General features: G+C 38.9%; 1 protein-coding gene across 4 annotated transcripts in view; it reads left to right on the top strand.

The window, feature by feature from the left end:
• Positions 1 to 18758, top strand: part of specc1 (sperm antigen with calponin homology and coiled-coil domains 1) — a 79554-nt gene that overhangs the window by 14736 nt on the left and 46060 nt on the right. For 3 of the 4 annotated variants that reach the window (XM_005737835.1, XM_005737836.1, XM_005737837.1), the window contains exons 2-3: positions 724 to 905; positions 1034 to 1169. In XM_005737835.1, coding sequence (XP_005737892.1) covers positions 747 to 905; positions 1034 to 1169 — 295 coding nt within the window. In that variant the 5' untranslated portion in view covers positions 724 to 746. Of the gene's footprint in view, positions 1 to 723; positions 906 to 1033; positions 1170 to 12283; positions 12696 to 18758 lie in introns of those variants that run through there. The other variant, XM_005737838.1, reaches the window with a different exon arrangement.

Below are 18758 nucleotides of genomic sequence, written 5' to 3'. Positions count from 1 at the left end.
AATAGAGTTCAGTCTGCAGTTTCACAATGATGGGGGGGGGGGGGGACACGAAACTCCGCTGCCTGTCACAACTCCCTAATGACCCATGTCTTCATACACACTATGGAGACAGAGACCCCACTGCTCACAATGATGGGGGGGGGGGGGGGGCATCAGTAGGCATGATCTATCCACATACAGTAAAGCCAATGAGTATGTGTTAGCGTATTTAGCAGAACTCTACGAATATTCTTTTAAAGTTTAGTGTTTGATAAACATAATTGTAAATTAAGATCAGTTAAATAAAGCATAATAAAGAAACAAACGGAGGAAAGATGGAAACATGAACATTAAAAATAAAGATGAACACAGTATGATGATAACAAAATATATAAACTATATAAATAAAAATAATAATCACAATAACAATGACTGTAAAGATTTCTAAAAGCCTAAGCGGCTTCAGGCGGTGTCATATCATGCTCTCAGAGTTGTGTTTGTTGTTCAGTTGCTTTTTCTATTAAAGGGCAAGTCGTGTTCATATTTCACTGCTGCCTCTGGGAGATGGAGTAGAGCTCAGCGGTTAAAACAAAGCAGCCTTGACCAAGTCTGCCCTGACCATCTGTTGGGAAAATCTGCCCACCTACTGCAGATCCTGCATACTTAGACTAATGCTATTATCTATTATTCATTATCGTTTTACCATATTGAATAACTTCCGCTTTTGTCTGGACTTTTTTTCAGGTGTAGTCCGCTGACACCTAGCCATGATGAAAGCGGGCGCCACCAAAGTGGGGCTGCCCAAGCCTGGACTCCAGGAACGAGTAAGGCAGGCCCCCTCAACGTCCTCTGCCTCCACCACCTCCTCAGCCATGAAGACCTCCAGATCCTCCAACACGTTGGCCTCAGATCAGCGCCTTAGCAAGGTAAGTCACAGGTGCAGTGATACACAGATTAACCCTGCTAATGTTGGTTTAAATAAAAGCATGTCAAAACATTAAGAAGAACTTTATTAGACTTGCATGACTTTTACTAAGCGCAGATGTGTTTTTAGCTGAAAAGAGCCAGCAGTGATGATGCCTTGACAAAGCCTCCACCAGGAGCTACTGCCTCCGGTTCCCGGATGAAGAAGACTGTGACTACAGGAGCCATTTCAGATCTCGCTGAGGCCCGCCCTCGCAGCTTGTCAGGTGGGACACTTTCAACAACTAGTTTTAGAAACTTTCCTTAGGAGAAAAAAAGACCCAGTATAAAATATGAAAGGAAAAGGATGCATGTCTTCATAAATTATTATAATTAAGAGTACATATTAATTAAATATGCACTCTTATTCATAGAGTGCATATTTTGTGTCAGAGTTGAAGAGCTAACTATTTGCAGCCACTAGAGGGCCACATTTCATCACTAAAGTTGTCTGTTATGGGTTCCCAGTTACTGGTGGGAACTGGCAGCTTCACAAATGCTTCTTTTTATTTCTTACCCTTTTTCACAATTTGTTGGTACTAGTGAGGTGCAGGTGGCTAAGTACTGAGACTCTCAAGCTTTTGGTCCAAAAATTAGATACTGGACAGATTCATGACCTGTCTCTTCTCACATCTGCTCAGCAAATTGAACAGCAGGATATGTTTTGGATGAAATTGGGTTTGAGGAGAGGTCAAGGTTGAGTGATGGGGGGGATACTAATATAACTATGTGGATTGATAATACCAAATCTGAAGTGGGACTGGAATAAACAGTATATTTAGCTGTTTATATGTTAATGTCCTTGTATTTATTTTTAATCTCTTTGGGCAAATGATAAAAAATAGTGAAACTTTAAAAATGCAAAAGTGTAATTAACATTAACTTCAACATGGTGTTTGTTAGTTGTAGAGTTTTGTGTTTGTTTGTTTTTCTGTTTGTTTGCATTTTCATTAGCAAAAGATGACTTAAGTTCCTTGAGCTAATATCCACTGTTCTTGTGGCAGACCTCATTTCCCCAAATCTGAAGACCAGAGTCAGAGGAGAGCTGATACAACCAGCAGATTGACAGAAACTGTAAATCCAAGAAGCAATTACCATAATGAATGCATGACATTTCCTATGAAATGTCTTCATTTTACACAGTTAGAGTGAGGATTAAGATCTCTTTGTTGTTCACAAAATTTCATTTATTTATCTGTTTTTAATTAATAAGTATCCAAAAAATTTTATGGATCAAAGCAAACATTTCTACAGTTGGCAAAATTATGTTAGATTACATCAAGTGTCATTTAGCTTTCTGTCTACGGCTATCACATGTTTAGACGTACTTGGACAAAGGCTATTATAGTTAACAAAATGAAACTCAAAACTAAGACTGTAAACTGTGAAATGAAAAACATTTTAGTAAAAAAATAATGTTTGAGAAAAATTTAAACTAACTGAAACAATTTGTGAAATTTGAAAACAAACTTGCATTACAAAAAAGAATAAACGGAGCAATTCCAATTGGGCCTTTGCACACTTTGTGCGCTGGCCCTCGGTAGAGAAAATATATCCTTAGTTTAAGTTTTTGTTAGTCTGGTAAAAACAAAATTTATTACATCTCGCCTGATGAGACATTGGTGGATATGCTTCTTCAGATTTTGGATGTCTACAAAACTGCGGGTTACTGCATACAATAATTAAAAAGACTAAAACTGACACTGGAACTACCCATATGGAAAAGAAATGGTAAAAACATATATGATTTACTCATGAAAGTGGCCACTTTCATGAGTAAATCATACATGTTTTTAGTAAGTATACAAAACATACAAGTTTCATTATATAATTTTTCAAGGGATCTTATATGTGTTTTCACTCTTGTATGCTTTTCATACAAGTTTCATACAAGACAGATAAAAACTTTATAAGATTTATATATATCTTTTCCATATGGGTAATAAAAGCTAAAATAAAATTAAACATTTTCAAACAATAAAAACTAAACTGAAACAAAATCCACTCTGTAAACTAACTGAACTGAAAAAGGAAAAGTCAAAATGAAATAAAAATACAAACTAATTAGAAAATACAAAACTATAATAAGTCTGTTTGAGACAAATACTCAGTCAGACGTGTTGCTATTGTCTTATTTTTCCAGCTACAAACCGGATTCCAACAAAGTTGGGACACTAAACAAATTGTGAATAAAAACTGAATGCAACGGTGTGGAGATAGCAAATGTCAATATTTTATTCAGAATAGAACATAAATCACGGAACAAAAGTTGAAACTGAGAAAATTTATCATTTTAAGGGGAAAATATGGTGATTCAAAATATCATGGTGTCAACAAATCCCAAAAAAGTTGGGACAAGGCCATTTTCACCACTGTGTGGCATCTCCCCTTCTTCCTACAACACTCAACAGACGTCTGGGGACCGAGGAGACCAGTTTCTCAAGTTTAGAAATAGGAATGCTCTCCCATTCTTGTCTAATACAGGCCTCTAACTGTTCAATCGTCTTGGGCCTTCTTTGTCGCACCTTCCTCTTTATGATGCGCCAAATGTTCTCAATAGGTGAAAGATCTGGACTGCAGACTGGCCATTTCAGTACCCGGATCCTTCTCCTACGCAGCCATGATGTTGTGATTGATGCAGAATGTGGCCTCTCATTATCTTGTTGAAAAATGCAGGGTTTTCCCTGAAAGAGATGACGTCTGGATGGGAGCATATGTTGTTCCAGAACCTGAATATATTTTTCTGCATTGATGGGGCCTTTCCAGACATGCAAGCTGCCCATGCCACACACACTCATGCAACCCCATACCATCAGAGATGCAGGCTTCTGAACTGAGCGTTGATAACAACTTGGGTTGTCCTTGTCGTCTTTGGTCCGGATGACATGGCGTCCCACATTTCCAAAAAGAACTTCGAATCGTGACTCGTCTGACCACAGAACAGTCTTCCATTTTGCCACACTCCATTTTAAATGATCCCTGGCCCAGTGAAAACGCCTGAGCTTGTGGATCTTGCTTAGAAATGGCTTCTTCTTTGCACTGTAGAGTTTCAGCTGGCAATGGCGGATGGCACGGTGGATTGTGTTCACTGACAATAGTTTCTGGAAGTATTCCTGAGCCCATTCTGTGATTTCCTTTACAGTAGCATTCCTGTTTGTGGTGCAGTGTCGTTTAAGGGCCCGAAGATCACAGGCATCCAGTATGGGTTTACGCCCTTGACCCTTACGCACAGAGATTGTTCCAGATTCTCTGAGTCTTTGGATGATGTTATGCACAGTTGATGATGATAACTGCAAAGTCTTTGCAATTTTTCGCTGGGTAACACCTTTCTGATATTGCTCCACTATCTTTCTGCGCAACATTGTGGGAATTGGTGATCCTCTACCCATCTTGGCTTCTGAGAGACACTGCCACTCTGAGAAGCTCTTTTTATGCCCAGTCATGTTGCCAATTAACCTAATTAGTGTTAATTGGTCTTCCAGCTCTTCGTTATGCTCAAATTTACTTTTTCTAGCCTCTTATTGCTACTTGTCCCAACTTTTTTGGAATTTGTTGACAACGTGTAATTTTGAATCAACATATTTTTTCTTTGAAATGATACATTTTCTCAGATTAAACTTTTGATCTGTCATCTACGTTCTATTCTGAATAAAATATTGACATTTGCTATCGCCACATCATTGCATTCAGTTTTTATTCACAATTTTTTTAGTGTCCCAGCTTTTATGCAATCCGGTTTGTACAACAACACTGCTTTTAATAAATATGGTGTGTAAACAAGAGCATAATTGTAAGAGCTGCTGAGAAGTGTTAGGGGTTCGTGAGACATTTCACTACATAAAATTTAGATTTTATTGATAAGTATTTGGATGAAATAGAGAGGAAAAATTAAAAATTTGTAAATTTGTGATTTAAATTTTGGCTATTCAATAACAGAATGCACAGGGTCAGCAGTAGCTATATAATGAACATTTGAATGTTTGAAATAGGACATTCTGCCCAGACTGAAAGATGTCTAGGTTGAATGTTAGGTTTAGTTTTAGCGCTAAGATGGTGTTGACTAAATGATCAATGCTAATTGGGGAGCATATGGTGGCTCAGTGTAGTACTTTTTACCTTTAGTAAATTCAAATGCAAGTATCTTGTTATCCATGACCTTGTGTGGTGATATTAAACTTTGCATTGGCTATTAAACAGAACAGCTACATGATGGCAAAATGCATATTACATGTAGAACAAATATGATGGGTGATAATGACAGGGATTTGTTTGCAGTAATTAATGTTGTGCATACCCTTAGTGTGGGAGAAAGCTGTGTTTGTTTATGGCAGCCCATCCACACAGTGTGTGGATGCTGTGCTCTGGTGAATTTCTTCTTCAAAGGGCTCTTGTGCAGAAGCGCAGATAATTGAATTCTATTTGACAAAAGACTCCCGAGGAGCTCAGAAACCACAGCCAAGTGAGGCTCTCAGTTCTTTCATACACAATTAGACCATGATCAGCTTTCACCGGATTGAGCTCTAATTAACCAAAGTTTGCTTTTTCAAAGCATTTTCACACCCAAGGACAAGAACAGATGCCCAATTTATGCTATTCATGATAAATTCATTACAAACTTGCTTTGACCTAGTTTTGCTTGGAAATTTCTAGTATCCAATTCCATTTGAATACAGAGATATACCGTAGAGGAAAACCTCTTTCAAATATGGTTGTGATGCTGTCATATTCAAATGAGAACCAAGGAAAAAAAGAATGTTCCCATTGAACTTTTTTGTGATTTCCTGCCTCTTTGGAGCTAAAGGAGGCCACCCAAAAAACAGATGAGATATCAGTGGAAAGCCCAGGATGTCCTCTATTTAGTAAACCAGGACTTGGTAGGGTAGTTCGAATAAGTCAAAAGATATAGAGCAAAAACAAGTGTCCATTACAAAGGACATAAATGAATAGGCTGGTTGTCAGGAGGGTAAGACTGTGTTTTATATCAGCGAAAATATAATCTTTTTGTGTAACACAAGATCACTTAGATTGTTTTTCAGCCAAGTTGCTGATCTTAACTGGTGTCTAGTTCATGTGCAGAAATGATAACATCTGAAAGATTTTATCATCTTCATTTTTTTATGTGCCCAAATCCCCAAATATGTTCGTCTCTTCAAATAGATTTCATCAAAATATGAACTCTGCTTTCACTGAGTTGAGATTAACTTCTTAAAAGAACCCCAGGCTAACAGGCATATTCTGACCTTGTGTGTAGTTGTAGGACAAACGTGACAAGAGTGGATGTTCTGCACCTGCAGTGAGGCGGAGCACGTCAAGACATATGAAGATGCACAAGTGGATGTGTCAAACGTGTCAAAAAAGCAAAGCCATTGAGCATGCTGAGAATGAAATGTGACACATGAAATAGCAGCGATGGTCAGCCCTGAATACAGCTTTCGGCAATTATCATTTAGCTTGCTGCTTTCAATACTAAATCAGAATTCCAAAATAGTCTCACAGCGGGGAATGACAGGCTTTGAATATAGATTGGGGTGATGCTTTGTGGCCTTTCAAACCGTTTGTGATGTAATGCTCAGAAATGTCTTGGATGTTTGCATTTATTGATGTGGAAGGAGAGTAAATATCTGCTTGAAGAAGATTTACTTTTTGAGTGTGCAGAGAAGTGAAATATTCAACATTTGCATTGTGACATTTTGGGATAAAAATGTTGACTTTGATGCTGTAATGTGTCATCAGGCTTGCCTTAGTGATACCGTCAGCTTTCATGTGGGTTATAAGCACATGAGCTGCTCCCTAGCGAATAAGTGACATTACGTACTGACATGAAGCCATCAAGCTATCAAGGCTTACTGGGCTCTAAGGCACATTGCAGCAGAACTGTCATCACATGCGTCAAACAGTAAATTGAGTCTTTTCTCACCTATATTTTGTGCCTGTGGTTTCAGGCAGGTTTCAGTTTCCTTTAAAAAAAAAAAAAAAGAAGAAAAGAAAAAAAAAAGGAAAACACGCACGTGGATTTTGGAAACGATTAAGCAGTGCACAGTCGTATGTCCCATATGGTAACCTCATATTTTTTTTGCAAAAGTCAGTAAAGAATATTATTGTTGAATAAGAACTAATGCATAATTAATTATTTTTGGAGATTCATGAGAAGTGGGTCAGATGTGATATCGTGCACACTTTTGGAAGATAAACAACATAATTCTTGCGCTAATTAGGGAGCAAATTCACCTTCATGCAACAGTCTACAGTCTTTTTTAGAAACTGATCTGTGATATTTCTTTCCATAGAACTGAATAGATTTAAACTGTTTTATTATAATCTTTGAAAAAAAATATCATCTCTGTGTAGTTATTCTCTGCTTAGTTATTGGGTTTGTATTGCAAATTATGCATCACTCTGGAGCTGCTTGAAACACTGCATTACTTCATAAGATTAGAGAGAATGGAGTCATACTGAGTAGGGAAGATGTAATGGGGAAAAATATGGAGTCATGGGGCAGAGGCACACTCACAGCAGTTTCTTAAAAAAAGCTCCTCTGACTGCCAGTCTTAACCCGCCTTTGTCTGTCCCATGCAGGCTGTGGCCCACCCTCACAGCATGTCATAGTAATGAATCAAAACTGTTATTTTTGCTAATGGAGTCTATCCCCTTATCCCCTCTGGCACTTTACCAACTGTGCCATGCTGTTAGACAACGGGTTAAAACCCAGCCTCATCCTGATGACTTATTTAAAACTCCTAATCAATAATTCAGTAAAGCTTTCACTCAGAGGAGTCCCTGTGGAGTGAGCAAGAACAGGGGAGATGAAGCTGCCCTGCTCTATAAATAAAAAGCGTGTTCGGGACTGAAAATGCATAACTTTATAAATGGGAGCATCTAAGGATCACAGCTTTCTTTCACATCTGTGCAGCTGATGTGTTCACTCTGGTCACTGATGTGATCAGAGTTCTTGTTTAGTTAGGGGTTGTTTTTGTTTTTTGTTTTTTTGTTTTTAAATATCCGATTATCGTAATCTAATATTTATTATGATATTTCGTAATATTAATATTATTATTAGACAAAATTCACATTGCTTTACTCCTGGATTTATCCACCTTAATTTATCCTTTATTGATCACATGTTTTCATGTCACGTGATGTTTAGTGGTTATACCAGTGAGAGAGATTGAGCAACACTGACTTTATAAGTAGCAATGACTGTCATAAGATGTTATCTCTTATTAATATAATAATGTAATATAAGTTTGTTGTATAAATAGGTTTGAGATGTACTGTAGCTGTAGTCATTGTACATGCATATATGATGCTTTCTTATACATTTTTATCTAATATATCTAATTGTCATCATGTGTTACACCTGCGATAATGTGCCAGCCAATATCATAGGAGATTTCTTATATAAATTGATTTGAGCTGAATTGTATTGTAAAAGTGCAAGACTTTGTCATCATGTCATATTATTGCCGTATTTGATCTCATATCGGCTCGTATCTCATTCTTACTCCCTTTGTGTAGATTTTGTAGGCTGTGTCGCTTTTTACATCAAGGTTGACGACTCCAACCAACATGAGGAGTTTTTGAGAGCGGGACATTTTTAAGTACAGACACCTTAATGTGTTTTGTGTTTCTTCTGCAATTCTCCTAATGACATGTCAGTGCAGTGCTTTCCCAGTGTAACTCAGGAGACTATACTGACAAGCTTTCTCATAGAGGGAGGGTATTTTTATAGGTGGGCTATGCAAAGGTTATTGGTGTGATGATCAGCACTAGTCGAGGAATACTCTTTGGGTGGAGGCAGATGATTTACAAGAGACACGTTTTCATTATTAGTGTGAATACTATAGTTATTCATTAACATCCAGTGTCTTCTTTGTGAACTTGCCTGTCATACAGTGATGGAGTTGAGGTTGGCTGGCTAAACCTGATAGAGTTTGACTTTGTTTTCTATTAATGAGTTTATAGCTTGTGTCAGTTTTCTAATAGTGCCTGAATTCACTGTCTGAAGAAAAAGAAGATGTCAGATAATGGTTAAGGGTCAATGATCTGCAGAGCCAGGAGACAGAGGTGTGCTTCAGGTACTATGGACCCCATACTGTCTGTACATTTTACTATGCACAACCCAGACACCACACTCAGCCATAGCACATGGTCCCAGCAGGGCCCTGTCTGCTTGCGTCAGGCAGGAGGAAAACTGGTATGGTCCTAGAACTCCTCATACAGTACATGTCAGATAAATTAATCAAAAGTGTTACAGTCCACTGAGACACCTCATTCAGCATAAGCAGTCAGCCATAGCAAACAGACACACAATGAAGAGCCGTGAGACATACAGTGCAGTGAAAAAGTATTTGCACTCTTCCTGATTCCTTAGTGGGTTTTTTATTTTTATATTTGTCACACTTACATGTTTCGGATCATCAAGCCGTAATTAATAATACACAAAGATAACCTGAAATACAAAAGGCAAGATATGATATGAATATGGCAATAATATGATATGATGACACAGTTTTGCACCTTTACAATATAATTCAGTGTTTACATGGCTCAAATCAATTTATTTATATAAGAAATCTCCTATGATGATTTCATTCAATAAAGGAAAAAGCTATCTAAATCTGCCTGCCCCTATGTGAAAACGTAATTGGCTCCTATACCTAAAAACTGGTTGTGCTACTCTTATCAGCAAGACCTGCAAATCAAGTATTTGTGATAACTTCCAGTGAGTCATTCATGTCAATGTGGAGGAATTTTGTTCCACCCTTCTTGTTGTGCAGCGTTTTTGTTTTTTGTTTTTTTTGTTTTTTTTTTTGTCTTTTGTTTTTTGTTTTTTTTTAACATGAATGCCCTGTGCAAACTCATGCAGAAGCAACATTTGACCAAGTCGTCCCAAAAATCGTAATTTTCCGGGGGGGTTAGCCATGCAGAGGTGGACGTGCTGATGTGTTTCAGATTGTCCTGCCACATAACCCAAGCTTCAGGGCACAAACTGATGACTGGACACTCTCCATCAGGGTTATAGAGAGAATTGTAGCCCTGCAATTATAATTATATACAGAATTATAGATTCCATCTATTATAACAAGTCATCCATGTCCTGAAGCAGTGAGGCATCCCCAGATCATCACACTACCACCACCATGTTTGACTGTTGGTATGATGTTCTTTTTATAATATTTAGTGTTAGTTTTACATGAATTGCTGTTTTTTCAAGGCAATATGTATGACATGTGCCCTTGATGTAATTTTGGTAGTGCAGTCACTCCAAGGAAAGTTCATCATTGTTCCACAGTTTCTCCATTTGTGGATGGATGTAGATGGATCTCACTGTGGTTCACTTCATTTCCATATTGATACATGTCAGTGACTTTGTTTCCTTTTCTTTCGTTTGTAGCAAGATGTGTTGCTTTTTGAGATCTTTTGCCCTGCTTCACTTTGTCAGACAGGTTCTATTTAGGGGATTCTTGGATTAAACTAGTTTTCAGTAGTCAGGTGTGAATTTAACTTTTATAAATAAAAGTGTGTTTATTTATAATTAATTTGTGACTTAAGAAATGCAGTAAATACTTTTTTCACACAGGACTGGGTAGCTTTGAATAGTTTTTGTCCCCTAATAAATGAAATTATTATCCAAAAATCAAATTTGGTATTTACACAGGTTAACCTTGTCTAATATCTGAACATGATCTGATGATGATCTGTGTGAGAAATATGCATAAAACATAAGACATGAGGCTGATACTTTTTCACAGGACTGTATATGCTTACCGTATCTACAGAGAGTATTAAAAAAAGTAGCATTACTGTTTATCTCTTCCTTTTGTCTCCCATAATGATCATAAAACGGTATGATTGTGTTCTCTATTTATTTTGCATACAGTGGAAAAGAAGCTTACGTTAAGCAGTTATAGCTTTGCTCTTGTATCTGGGATCAACTCAGGCTAAATGCATTTTGCGCTTTTTAGGTTTGCTGGCCAGAGTTTTGGCTCAAAGTTTGAAATTCCTCTGTGTAGAAGCCCGTGACCCCAGCGAGTCACCGAAAGACACTAGACAAAGAGCAGTGGTCTTGCCAAATTTTGAAAGGGGTCTCTTGGACCCGCAGAGATGAACATCCTGCAGTGAGGAGAACATTCTTAGTTGGATTAGAGGCATGTTTGTTTACCAAGGTGGATGTGCTGCTCCAAGAGGAGGAGAGAAGAAAATATTAGGAAAGGAAGAGGAAGCTGTATAAGCAGTTTATGCAACAATCATATGATATGAAAAGACCCGTACAGTGTTGTATCAAAGGGCTGAATATTCAGGCTGACGTGGGCAGAATCGTGTAGCAAACTAGATCTTCCTTGCAGCTACTAGAGAATTTTTTTAAATGGCTTCTCTGTTAATATTTTCTAATTCAAAACTATATTCAACTAAAAATGCACAACTATAAATGACCTTTGCATTATTATTCTGCTTATCAGTACATTTCTACAGTTCTTTTGAGCAGAAAGAAAATAATCCAGCAGCTCTCAGCTTATGCAACAGAGACTCTCATACTCCTAAAAATATCAGTGCTTATCTGTGTCACGTGTAGCTTAAAAAAAATTATATAGTGCAGCAAAAATGAATGTTAATTTTGAAGAAATACATCCATGTGCATTTGATGTTTTGGGGTCTCAGAGTCAGATCTTACATATTAGAGTATAGTACAGGTATATTCTAATCTATTCAACATTTAGGAGCCTAAAGAAGAGGCTACTATAGTTGATCATACTTTATTCTCCTTTACAGTTTTGTACTTATATTGTGAATGAGAGAAGACAGAACAAACCCCAAAGCTAGACCATCACCCCCTCCCAGCTTTTTACACATGTAGGTGAACCCACATACATGCACATGCTATTGTTCCCTGCTGGGTGCACTGTAGGGAAAATGCTAGTGAAAGCTTGTGGTGGCCCCTGACACACACTCCTCACACCCGCATCTCCTTTTCCCATTTTTGAAGACTTTTCTCTTCTTTATATTTTTATAAATCTGTATGTGGGAGCAGGCATGGAAGAAAGTTTGAAGAGAAAAGACAAGCTGCCACCATCTGCCAAAAATTACAAATGTTGCCTTTCCTTTGCTCCTGCTTCTCTTTCCTTCCTACTTCCCTCCACCCTCTTCTTTGGCTCATACTTGTCCTTTTTTGTTCCACTGAGGGACAGATCATCTCTCCATTGTTCAGCTGGTACTAGTGAGAGTAAACTGACTGGCAGCAGAGAGAGGAGGTGTGTTAAAGTGTGTGTTTCTGTGGGGGGGTTTTGTGTCTGGCTGAGGAAGCCACGCCTCCTCTGAGCTGATTCCAGTCATCAGTGCTATAATGAGGTGCACACGACGCTCCCTGCCTGCCTGCCCGCCTGCCAGTGTGACAAACTGTCACCATCCTGGAGGACAAACTCACACGCTTTCACGTACACTCACTCATTGATGGGACAGCAGCCCGTCTCCTCACACATGCTCATGCAGACACACAGACTCGTATAGTCCTGGCAAAGAGAGGAGAAAAGAAGGAAGAATAAGAAGGATTTCACATCTCTTATTGCGTCCTCTCTATGTGGTGCTGATTTTCGTTGCTGAACAGAAGAAACAAGCCCACCACTCGTGCGTGCGCACACACCTCTACCCCCGCAGCCACGGACTCTTGGATTAGTCTGCCCTGGTGTGGAGTGTGGGAGCGGCGGAGCGGACCAACATGGGGAACCAAGCAGGGAGGCAGGAGGAAACGGAGTCAGGTCTGCTTCTTGTATCGTGGTTTGCCTCAGCATCACATCTTTGTGTTTCGTTTGTCTTCTCAGTTAAAAAAAACAAACCAAGAAAGATGGACATTTTCTAAATACTATTTGCAATATGTAAGTACATTTAACAGACAAGTCCTGATTAATGAGTGCTGACTGTAGCGCTGGCTGAATGTGGCCTGGAGCTACAGAAGCTGTTTAAGCGTGTTACAAGTTTGTTGCTGCTTTCTTCTTCTACGTTATGTCTGTGTGGTTTTGGATCTGGTGTGTTTCTGCATTTAGTCAGACAGCACAGATCTGTGTTTGTATATATGCGAAGGGCAAGTACCGAGTTAGGTTTGCCTGTCAGTAAGCATGAGGGAACCTGCCAGAGGAGATCATTACGCTCACATCCCCGAGTTCATTGTGCCACTGTAAGATTCCTATTTCAGTCCCTCTGAACTGCTCTCAGCAGCACTTTGTGCTGATCTTCAGACAACCAGGACATTTCACATCTTAAGCTTTCAACATTTCTGTAACAAAATTAGCATAGCATCTTATGTGCAGAGCCTCTTAATATAAAATATTAAACAAAGACATTAATCACATCTTTATTCGCTTATGTGATTATATTTGCAAGTTTAGACATGGCTCTGCAGAGACCCAAGTCATTGACACACTCTCTCACACACACACACATACAGTATTTTATCAGTCGTGGGCGTAAGCTGCATCATTTCATAGCAGTGGCATGTGTTGTTGGATGATAAAGCACAGAAGGCTCAGATTGGAAGGCAGTGGTTGCAGGCTGCAGCTTGCTTGACAAGATTAGGTCTTTCCAGTGTACATACTGCATGGAGCACACAGTTAATGCATTATACACAAAAGATTGCTGATACTGAATTTAAAAGCAGAACTAAGAAAGTTAATGTTACCTTTGATCTCACAAAATGTTACCTGTTTACTAAGCAACATGTGGGTGCAAAGTACAGTTTCACAGGTAGTGTAGAAGTATGCGTGGTGGAAATGAATTAGAGTGAACTGGTAATATGGAGTAATAATCAATTATTCTCTTTTAGTTAAGAGAAGTGCTTAAACGATGCAGTTACTAAATGCAGTATGTACTCGATGATGATTGGTCCAGCGTCCCACATGAACCTACATTATGAAATTAAACATTCCTTCAGCTATATTAGCTATTGAAGGGCCTATTTTTACCCACACTGAGCTATTATCACAAATGAAATAATGAAATATTTTTATTATGCCTTTTCTTGACATCAAGATATGCCAAGAGCTATAAGGCAAATGATGCACAGAAAAAAAAGATACTTAGGCCTTAATAAAGTCACCAGTCACCATCTGCTAAACAACAATATGTTGATGGACAAAAACAGTGAAGTTTGTAATTCCTCCATTAGCTTTCTGATACACCCTGACAGTTAGGCCAGATGAGGTTTGTCAGACTGGGATTTTAAAAAGCGAATAACCGCTCTGGTGCCTGAAGAATGGAAAGAAATGTGGGAACAGGAGGAACTTGTTCTGATTTGATTGATGGTGTTATCTCTCAAGTGGAAGTCTAAGGAGTGAGCTGTCTGCTGCAGTGATAAGCGGGTCGTTATCACGAGCAAACCACACTGATGGCTACTACTGCAACAAGGCTTCCTCTCTCCTGACCAGGAGAGCAGCCAAACCTGTGGTCAGCGAGCTGTCGGCTGTTGATGAATCATCTGTGAAATATGGTCCAATAACAGTGGGTCTATTTTCGGGCCTACAACTCAATAAATTATACATGTTTGGGGCTCAGGAATTGTTTAAAAAAAAAGGTTAAAACATGTTTGTGTAATGAGGTCAAATAGATTGTTGTGATTTTCGAATGGTCAAAAATGGGAATTTCACACATTTATGGTCTCTGCAGAATTTTGATTGGAATGCTTGGAGGTAGCTGTAATGTGTGAGGACATGGCCAAAAATGTAGAGGAGACTAATATTTATGTGGCAGTTGGCATGTTGTCATTACAATAACATTGTTCTTTCTGTCCACACTCAGTGTATTAGTGGTACAGCAACATCAGGGCTCTTATGTTTAATTTGGAATGACTTAAAACACCAATCAAAATGTCGTTACCTTTAGCTGTCTACAGTGTATGTGTGGATAAATAGACTTGTTTCAGTATTGAAAATTTCTTTTCTTGTTTTCACACATTTTTTTTGTATGTTTGTGTGTGAGTCTTTGTGATCTGACACAGAAGATGTATTTTCGTATATTTCAGTAGAAGAACGCTCCGTGGACTCAAGTTTTTAGGATTCACACAGCTTTACTCTGTTTCATTTCAGACTTTCGCTCCAAGTCAAAGAATGTGGAAGGGCACAGAATAACGTGCCATGTGAATGGCATATCAGAGTAAATTGACGCAGAGCAGGGATTTACGATGAGGAAGCACATTTGTCCAACTTCTGATAGTCAGGACACTGTGAGGAAGTTACACCAGTCACATTTTCCGTGGCAGCTGGCAGTTGGTACAGTAAATACACCGTCCATGCTGTAGTACTTTTTGTTTGCAACGGGACGTGTGTGCTGTCTAAATGTCCTGTTTGTGTAACAGAGGCTGTAGCCTGGACATCAAAGTTGATACTTTTTTGTTGTTGTTCTTTTTGCCTTCATCCCTGAGCTTATAAAACTCCGAAATTTATGATAGAGCAACTAACAATACGGTACACATATGACACGGACACCATTACAAGAATGCTGGATCTGACATGCAAGCCACTAAGCCTGTGATTGTGTGTTCAATGCATACCAAATCAAACTTGACTTGATGTGGTTTGTATATCTGTCAGCAGCTGGCTGTGGTTCATCCTCAGTCTGGGAATGATAATCCTGGCCTTTCTGTCAATGTTAGCCCAGTTTTTGTCTTGAGAACAACAGGCCAAAGAAAGCTCACGCAACTGTCACTTTGTACTGGGTGTCATCTTGTTAATAATCTCTACCCTAGTGTCCGGTCATACTAGAAAATGGAACAACAAGGATCACTCACTCGGTACCCTCAGTGGTGCTGAGAACATGGTGAGTTTGTGAGTGATTGTACGTTGTGAGCCATGGCTAATATTGTTGTCCTTTCAGTCCCCTGGAAAATCAGCAGACTTGGTTAGAGCTAGCTCATATTTTGAATTTGCATTAGTAGTTCATTAAAGCTGAACTGTGCATAGATGTATTGCATTATATAAAATTAGTTTCCTTTCTTTTGATTATCCATTTAATTCTGGCCAGCCGAAAATGCCAAAGTTCCTCTGTGTAATTTAAGATTAGAAGTTGTAAAGTTGCTAATTCCGTTTCTATTTTTTTTCCTTAATAATTCCAGGATATGTTGCTTTATTGCCTTGTTGTGATTACTCCAGGAGAGCAAATCACAGATGATTAATTCAGCCCAAGTCTTGTAGTAGTCATTCTAAAGGACTAACGCTCAGATGGAAATCATCAGAAGCTTAAATCAAGTAATACTCATGACAACCTATTACCCATCACACTGGCTGATCCCTTAAACTCATTAGCATGTAAAATGCCATATGATCCTTCTATGAGTCCAGTGTTAAACTATTTTCCATGCATAGAGAAATCCTCCCTCTCTCTTGGCCTGCTCATGGCTTGTGCTATTGGATTTCTTTGTAGGGTATTGGCTCTATAAGTAATGTAAAGCTGAGTGGATCAGCATAAGGGCGCTGTGTTAAGAGTCTTCACATGCAGGCCAGTTGCAACGATTCAATCAAGATGATTAAAGGAGCCAAAGAACTCAGGCCAAGTGTCCCTCTTTGGCTTGCCAGCTCTCACGGTGCACCTCCCTGCTGAGTTGCAGAGGAAGCACAGAGCTGTACACTTTTTGGGCAGAAACGAGTATCTCAGCTCAGTCTGGCACACATTATGTCTTCTTCAAAGACTGGGTGGAAGGTTTGCCCGGTCAGTTGCTGGCACAGTTGATTAACATGTCACCTGCTGGCAGGTTACACCAAGGGCGTTAGATTAATGGGGTATTTTTCTGCACTTCTGCTTACAGAGGAGACTAGGGAGGCTTGATGCTTTCCAGGAGGCTCTGTGTCTATGAGTAAATGAGCAGTTCATTGCCTTCATTTCAGCCTAGTAATAAATGTTTGAATGGAGTCTACTTTTTACAATTGCACTGCCATAAACCTGATGGCAGAGCAGCTCGCCAACCACTTAGAAGCATTTTCTGATATTGGTAAAAAAAAATTAAAAAAATAACCTCTTAAAATCTGGTGTTACAAAGTAATAATTTTAAAAAATAGGTAAATATCTATTTATTGGTGTTCAAAGTAACAGTAAAAGTAACATGAACAAAGTGTTGTGTTTTGTTTTCTGGGGGGGGGTATCCCAAATGCAGATAACAATTCAAATTGTCTTTGTACTTGAATGCTTTTTAAGACAGGTGTTAGACTGTAGTGAGACTTGCTTGAGGGAGCTTCAATTATTTGGATATTATCAATTGTCTTATTGCATTAAATATGCTCCTTGAATGAGAGTTTAAAAAAGAGGAATTTTAAGGAATTGTTGTGAAACACATGTTTGTGCTATATTCCAAAGCATGTTTATGTTTTAAAAAAATAATTTTAATAGTTTTTAGTGGTTGACTGGCTGTTGTAACACAGTTCAGCATCCACACTAATCTCTGCTCAGTCAGTGTGGCAGTCATGGAGCCTCAGTTTTGTCTATCTTCCTCTTTGGTAAGAAGAAAGGAATGCCTGAGTCCTGGTATCTGACTGAAGGGCGCCTGTTGACCTATTTCATGTCCTGTCAGTGGGACAACAGGAAGTCCAAACACACAGACTGTGTTTCCGTCTCTCCTTTCTTCTTCCACCTGACTGGAAAACTGCACATCACATTTCCTCAAAGCCAGAGGAGAAGACTGCTGGGTGGCAGTAAGAGATTCTCTTCCAAAGCTTGTTTATTATGGTGGCGGTGCCAATGCGTCATTTCAGGTGCCAACTGTCTGACACTTGACCACCTGCAGTCATTATTTCACCATGACTCTTCACCCATGATCCTGCTGCTCTGTAAATTGAAGGCTTTGTGCATTCTGCTCACTGTGCACTCTGTCACCTCTTAGCTGGCTGGCTGTCAGGCGAGCTGCAGTTGACTGGTCAGTGCTGGACTGTGTCCATCCACACGGCTCCTACTGTGATTTGAAAGCTTATCTTCATTAGCAAAAAAAAAAAAGCCTGCACTCTGCATTAATGTGATGATTTTTTTTTTTTTTAAGTTTGCGCTACTGGAAGTCATTCTGTTTGAGTCAGTTAGATAATTAGTTAATGTAAACAACACATTTATTTCATGTGGGCAGTCTCCACAATAACATGCATGCTGTTTTTGTAGTTGCTGTATAAACAGTGGTGGTATAGCTTGTATATGAAAATTCCAGGGCAGCTATAATCAACACGTTAATATTTGTGACAAGAGGGCTAAAACGGTTCCCGATACACTGAATATAACAGTGAAAGTGCTCTGGGAAAGATTCCCTCCTTTTTGTTCAAAGTTGGCTTTTCCCAGTAGTTTTATCTCCCTATTAATAAGAGTTGGTCTCATTGGCTGCATGCAGATTTATTCCTTTCTAGAAGAGGTACAGTCAGTATGTCATTTAACTGCCCATTCCACTCCTTTTCATCAATTTAGTAGTTCTTCTCAGACGTAGCTATAAAAGATTCTGGATCTGAGCCAACCTACATCAAAGACTGTAATAAATTAAGGGGAAGATAACCGCTAACTATCTCTGCTTTAACTTTGATTTGTGAAAGGTTTGCACTTGCACACCCACAGTGGAAATGTTATTCTTTGAAGACCCTAAAGTAAATGTAGTTCTTGCACATTAATAGATTAATTAGAAGTACAAGTTTTTAATGTGCCCTGAAAACTATAAAGTCTGTGCTGTGCTTTCTCTGCAGTTCCTGCCCTCAGTTAATATTACTGCTTTGACTGAACAGTCAAATTGCTGTAATGTGGTGTGTGAATTTAGTGATGGGAGGGACACCTAATTAGTGATGTTAACACACCTACTTTCTTTCTTTCATTAG

The sequence above is a fragment of the Pundamilia nyererei genome, unplaced genomic scaffold (genome assembly GCF_000239375.1).
Source record: "Pundamilia nyererei isolate P.nyererei 1_Seehausen unplaced genomic scaffold, PunNye1.0 scaffold00080, whole genome shotgun sequence".
Taxonomy (NCBI): Eukaryota; Metazoa; Chordata; class Actinopteri; order Cichliformes; family Cichlidae; genus Pundamilia; species Pundamilia nyererei.
Note: the sequence above shows the minus strand (reverse complement) of the source record. Positions and strands in the feature narration are given on the sequence as shown.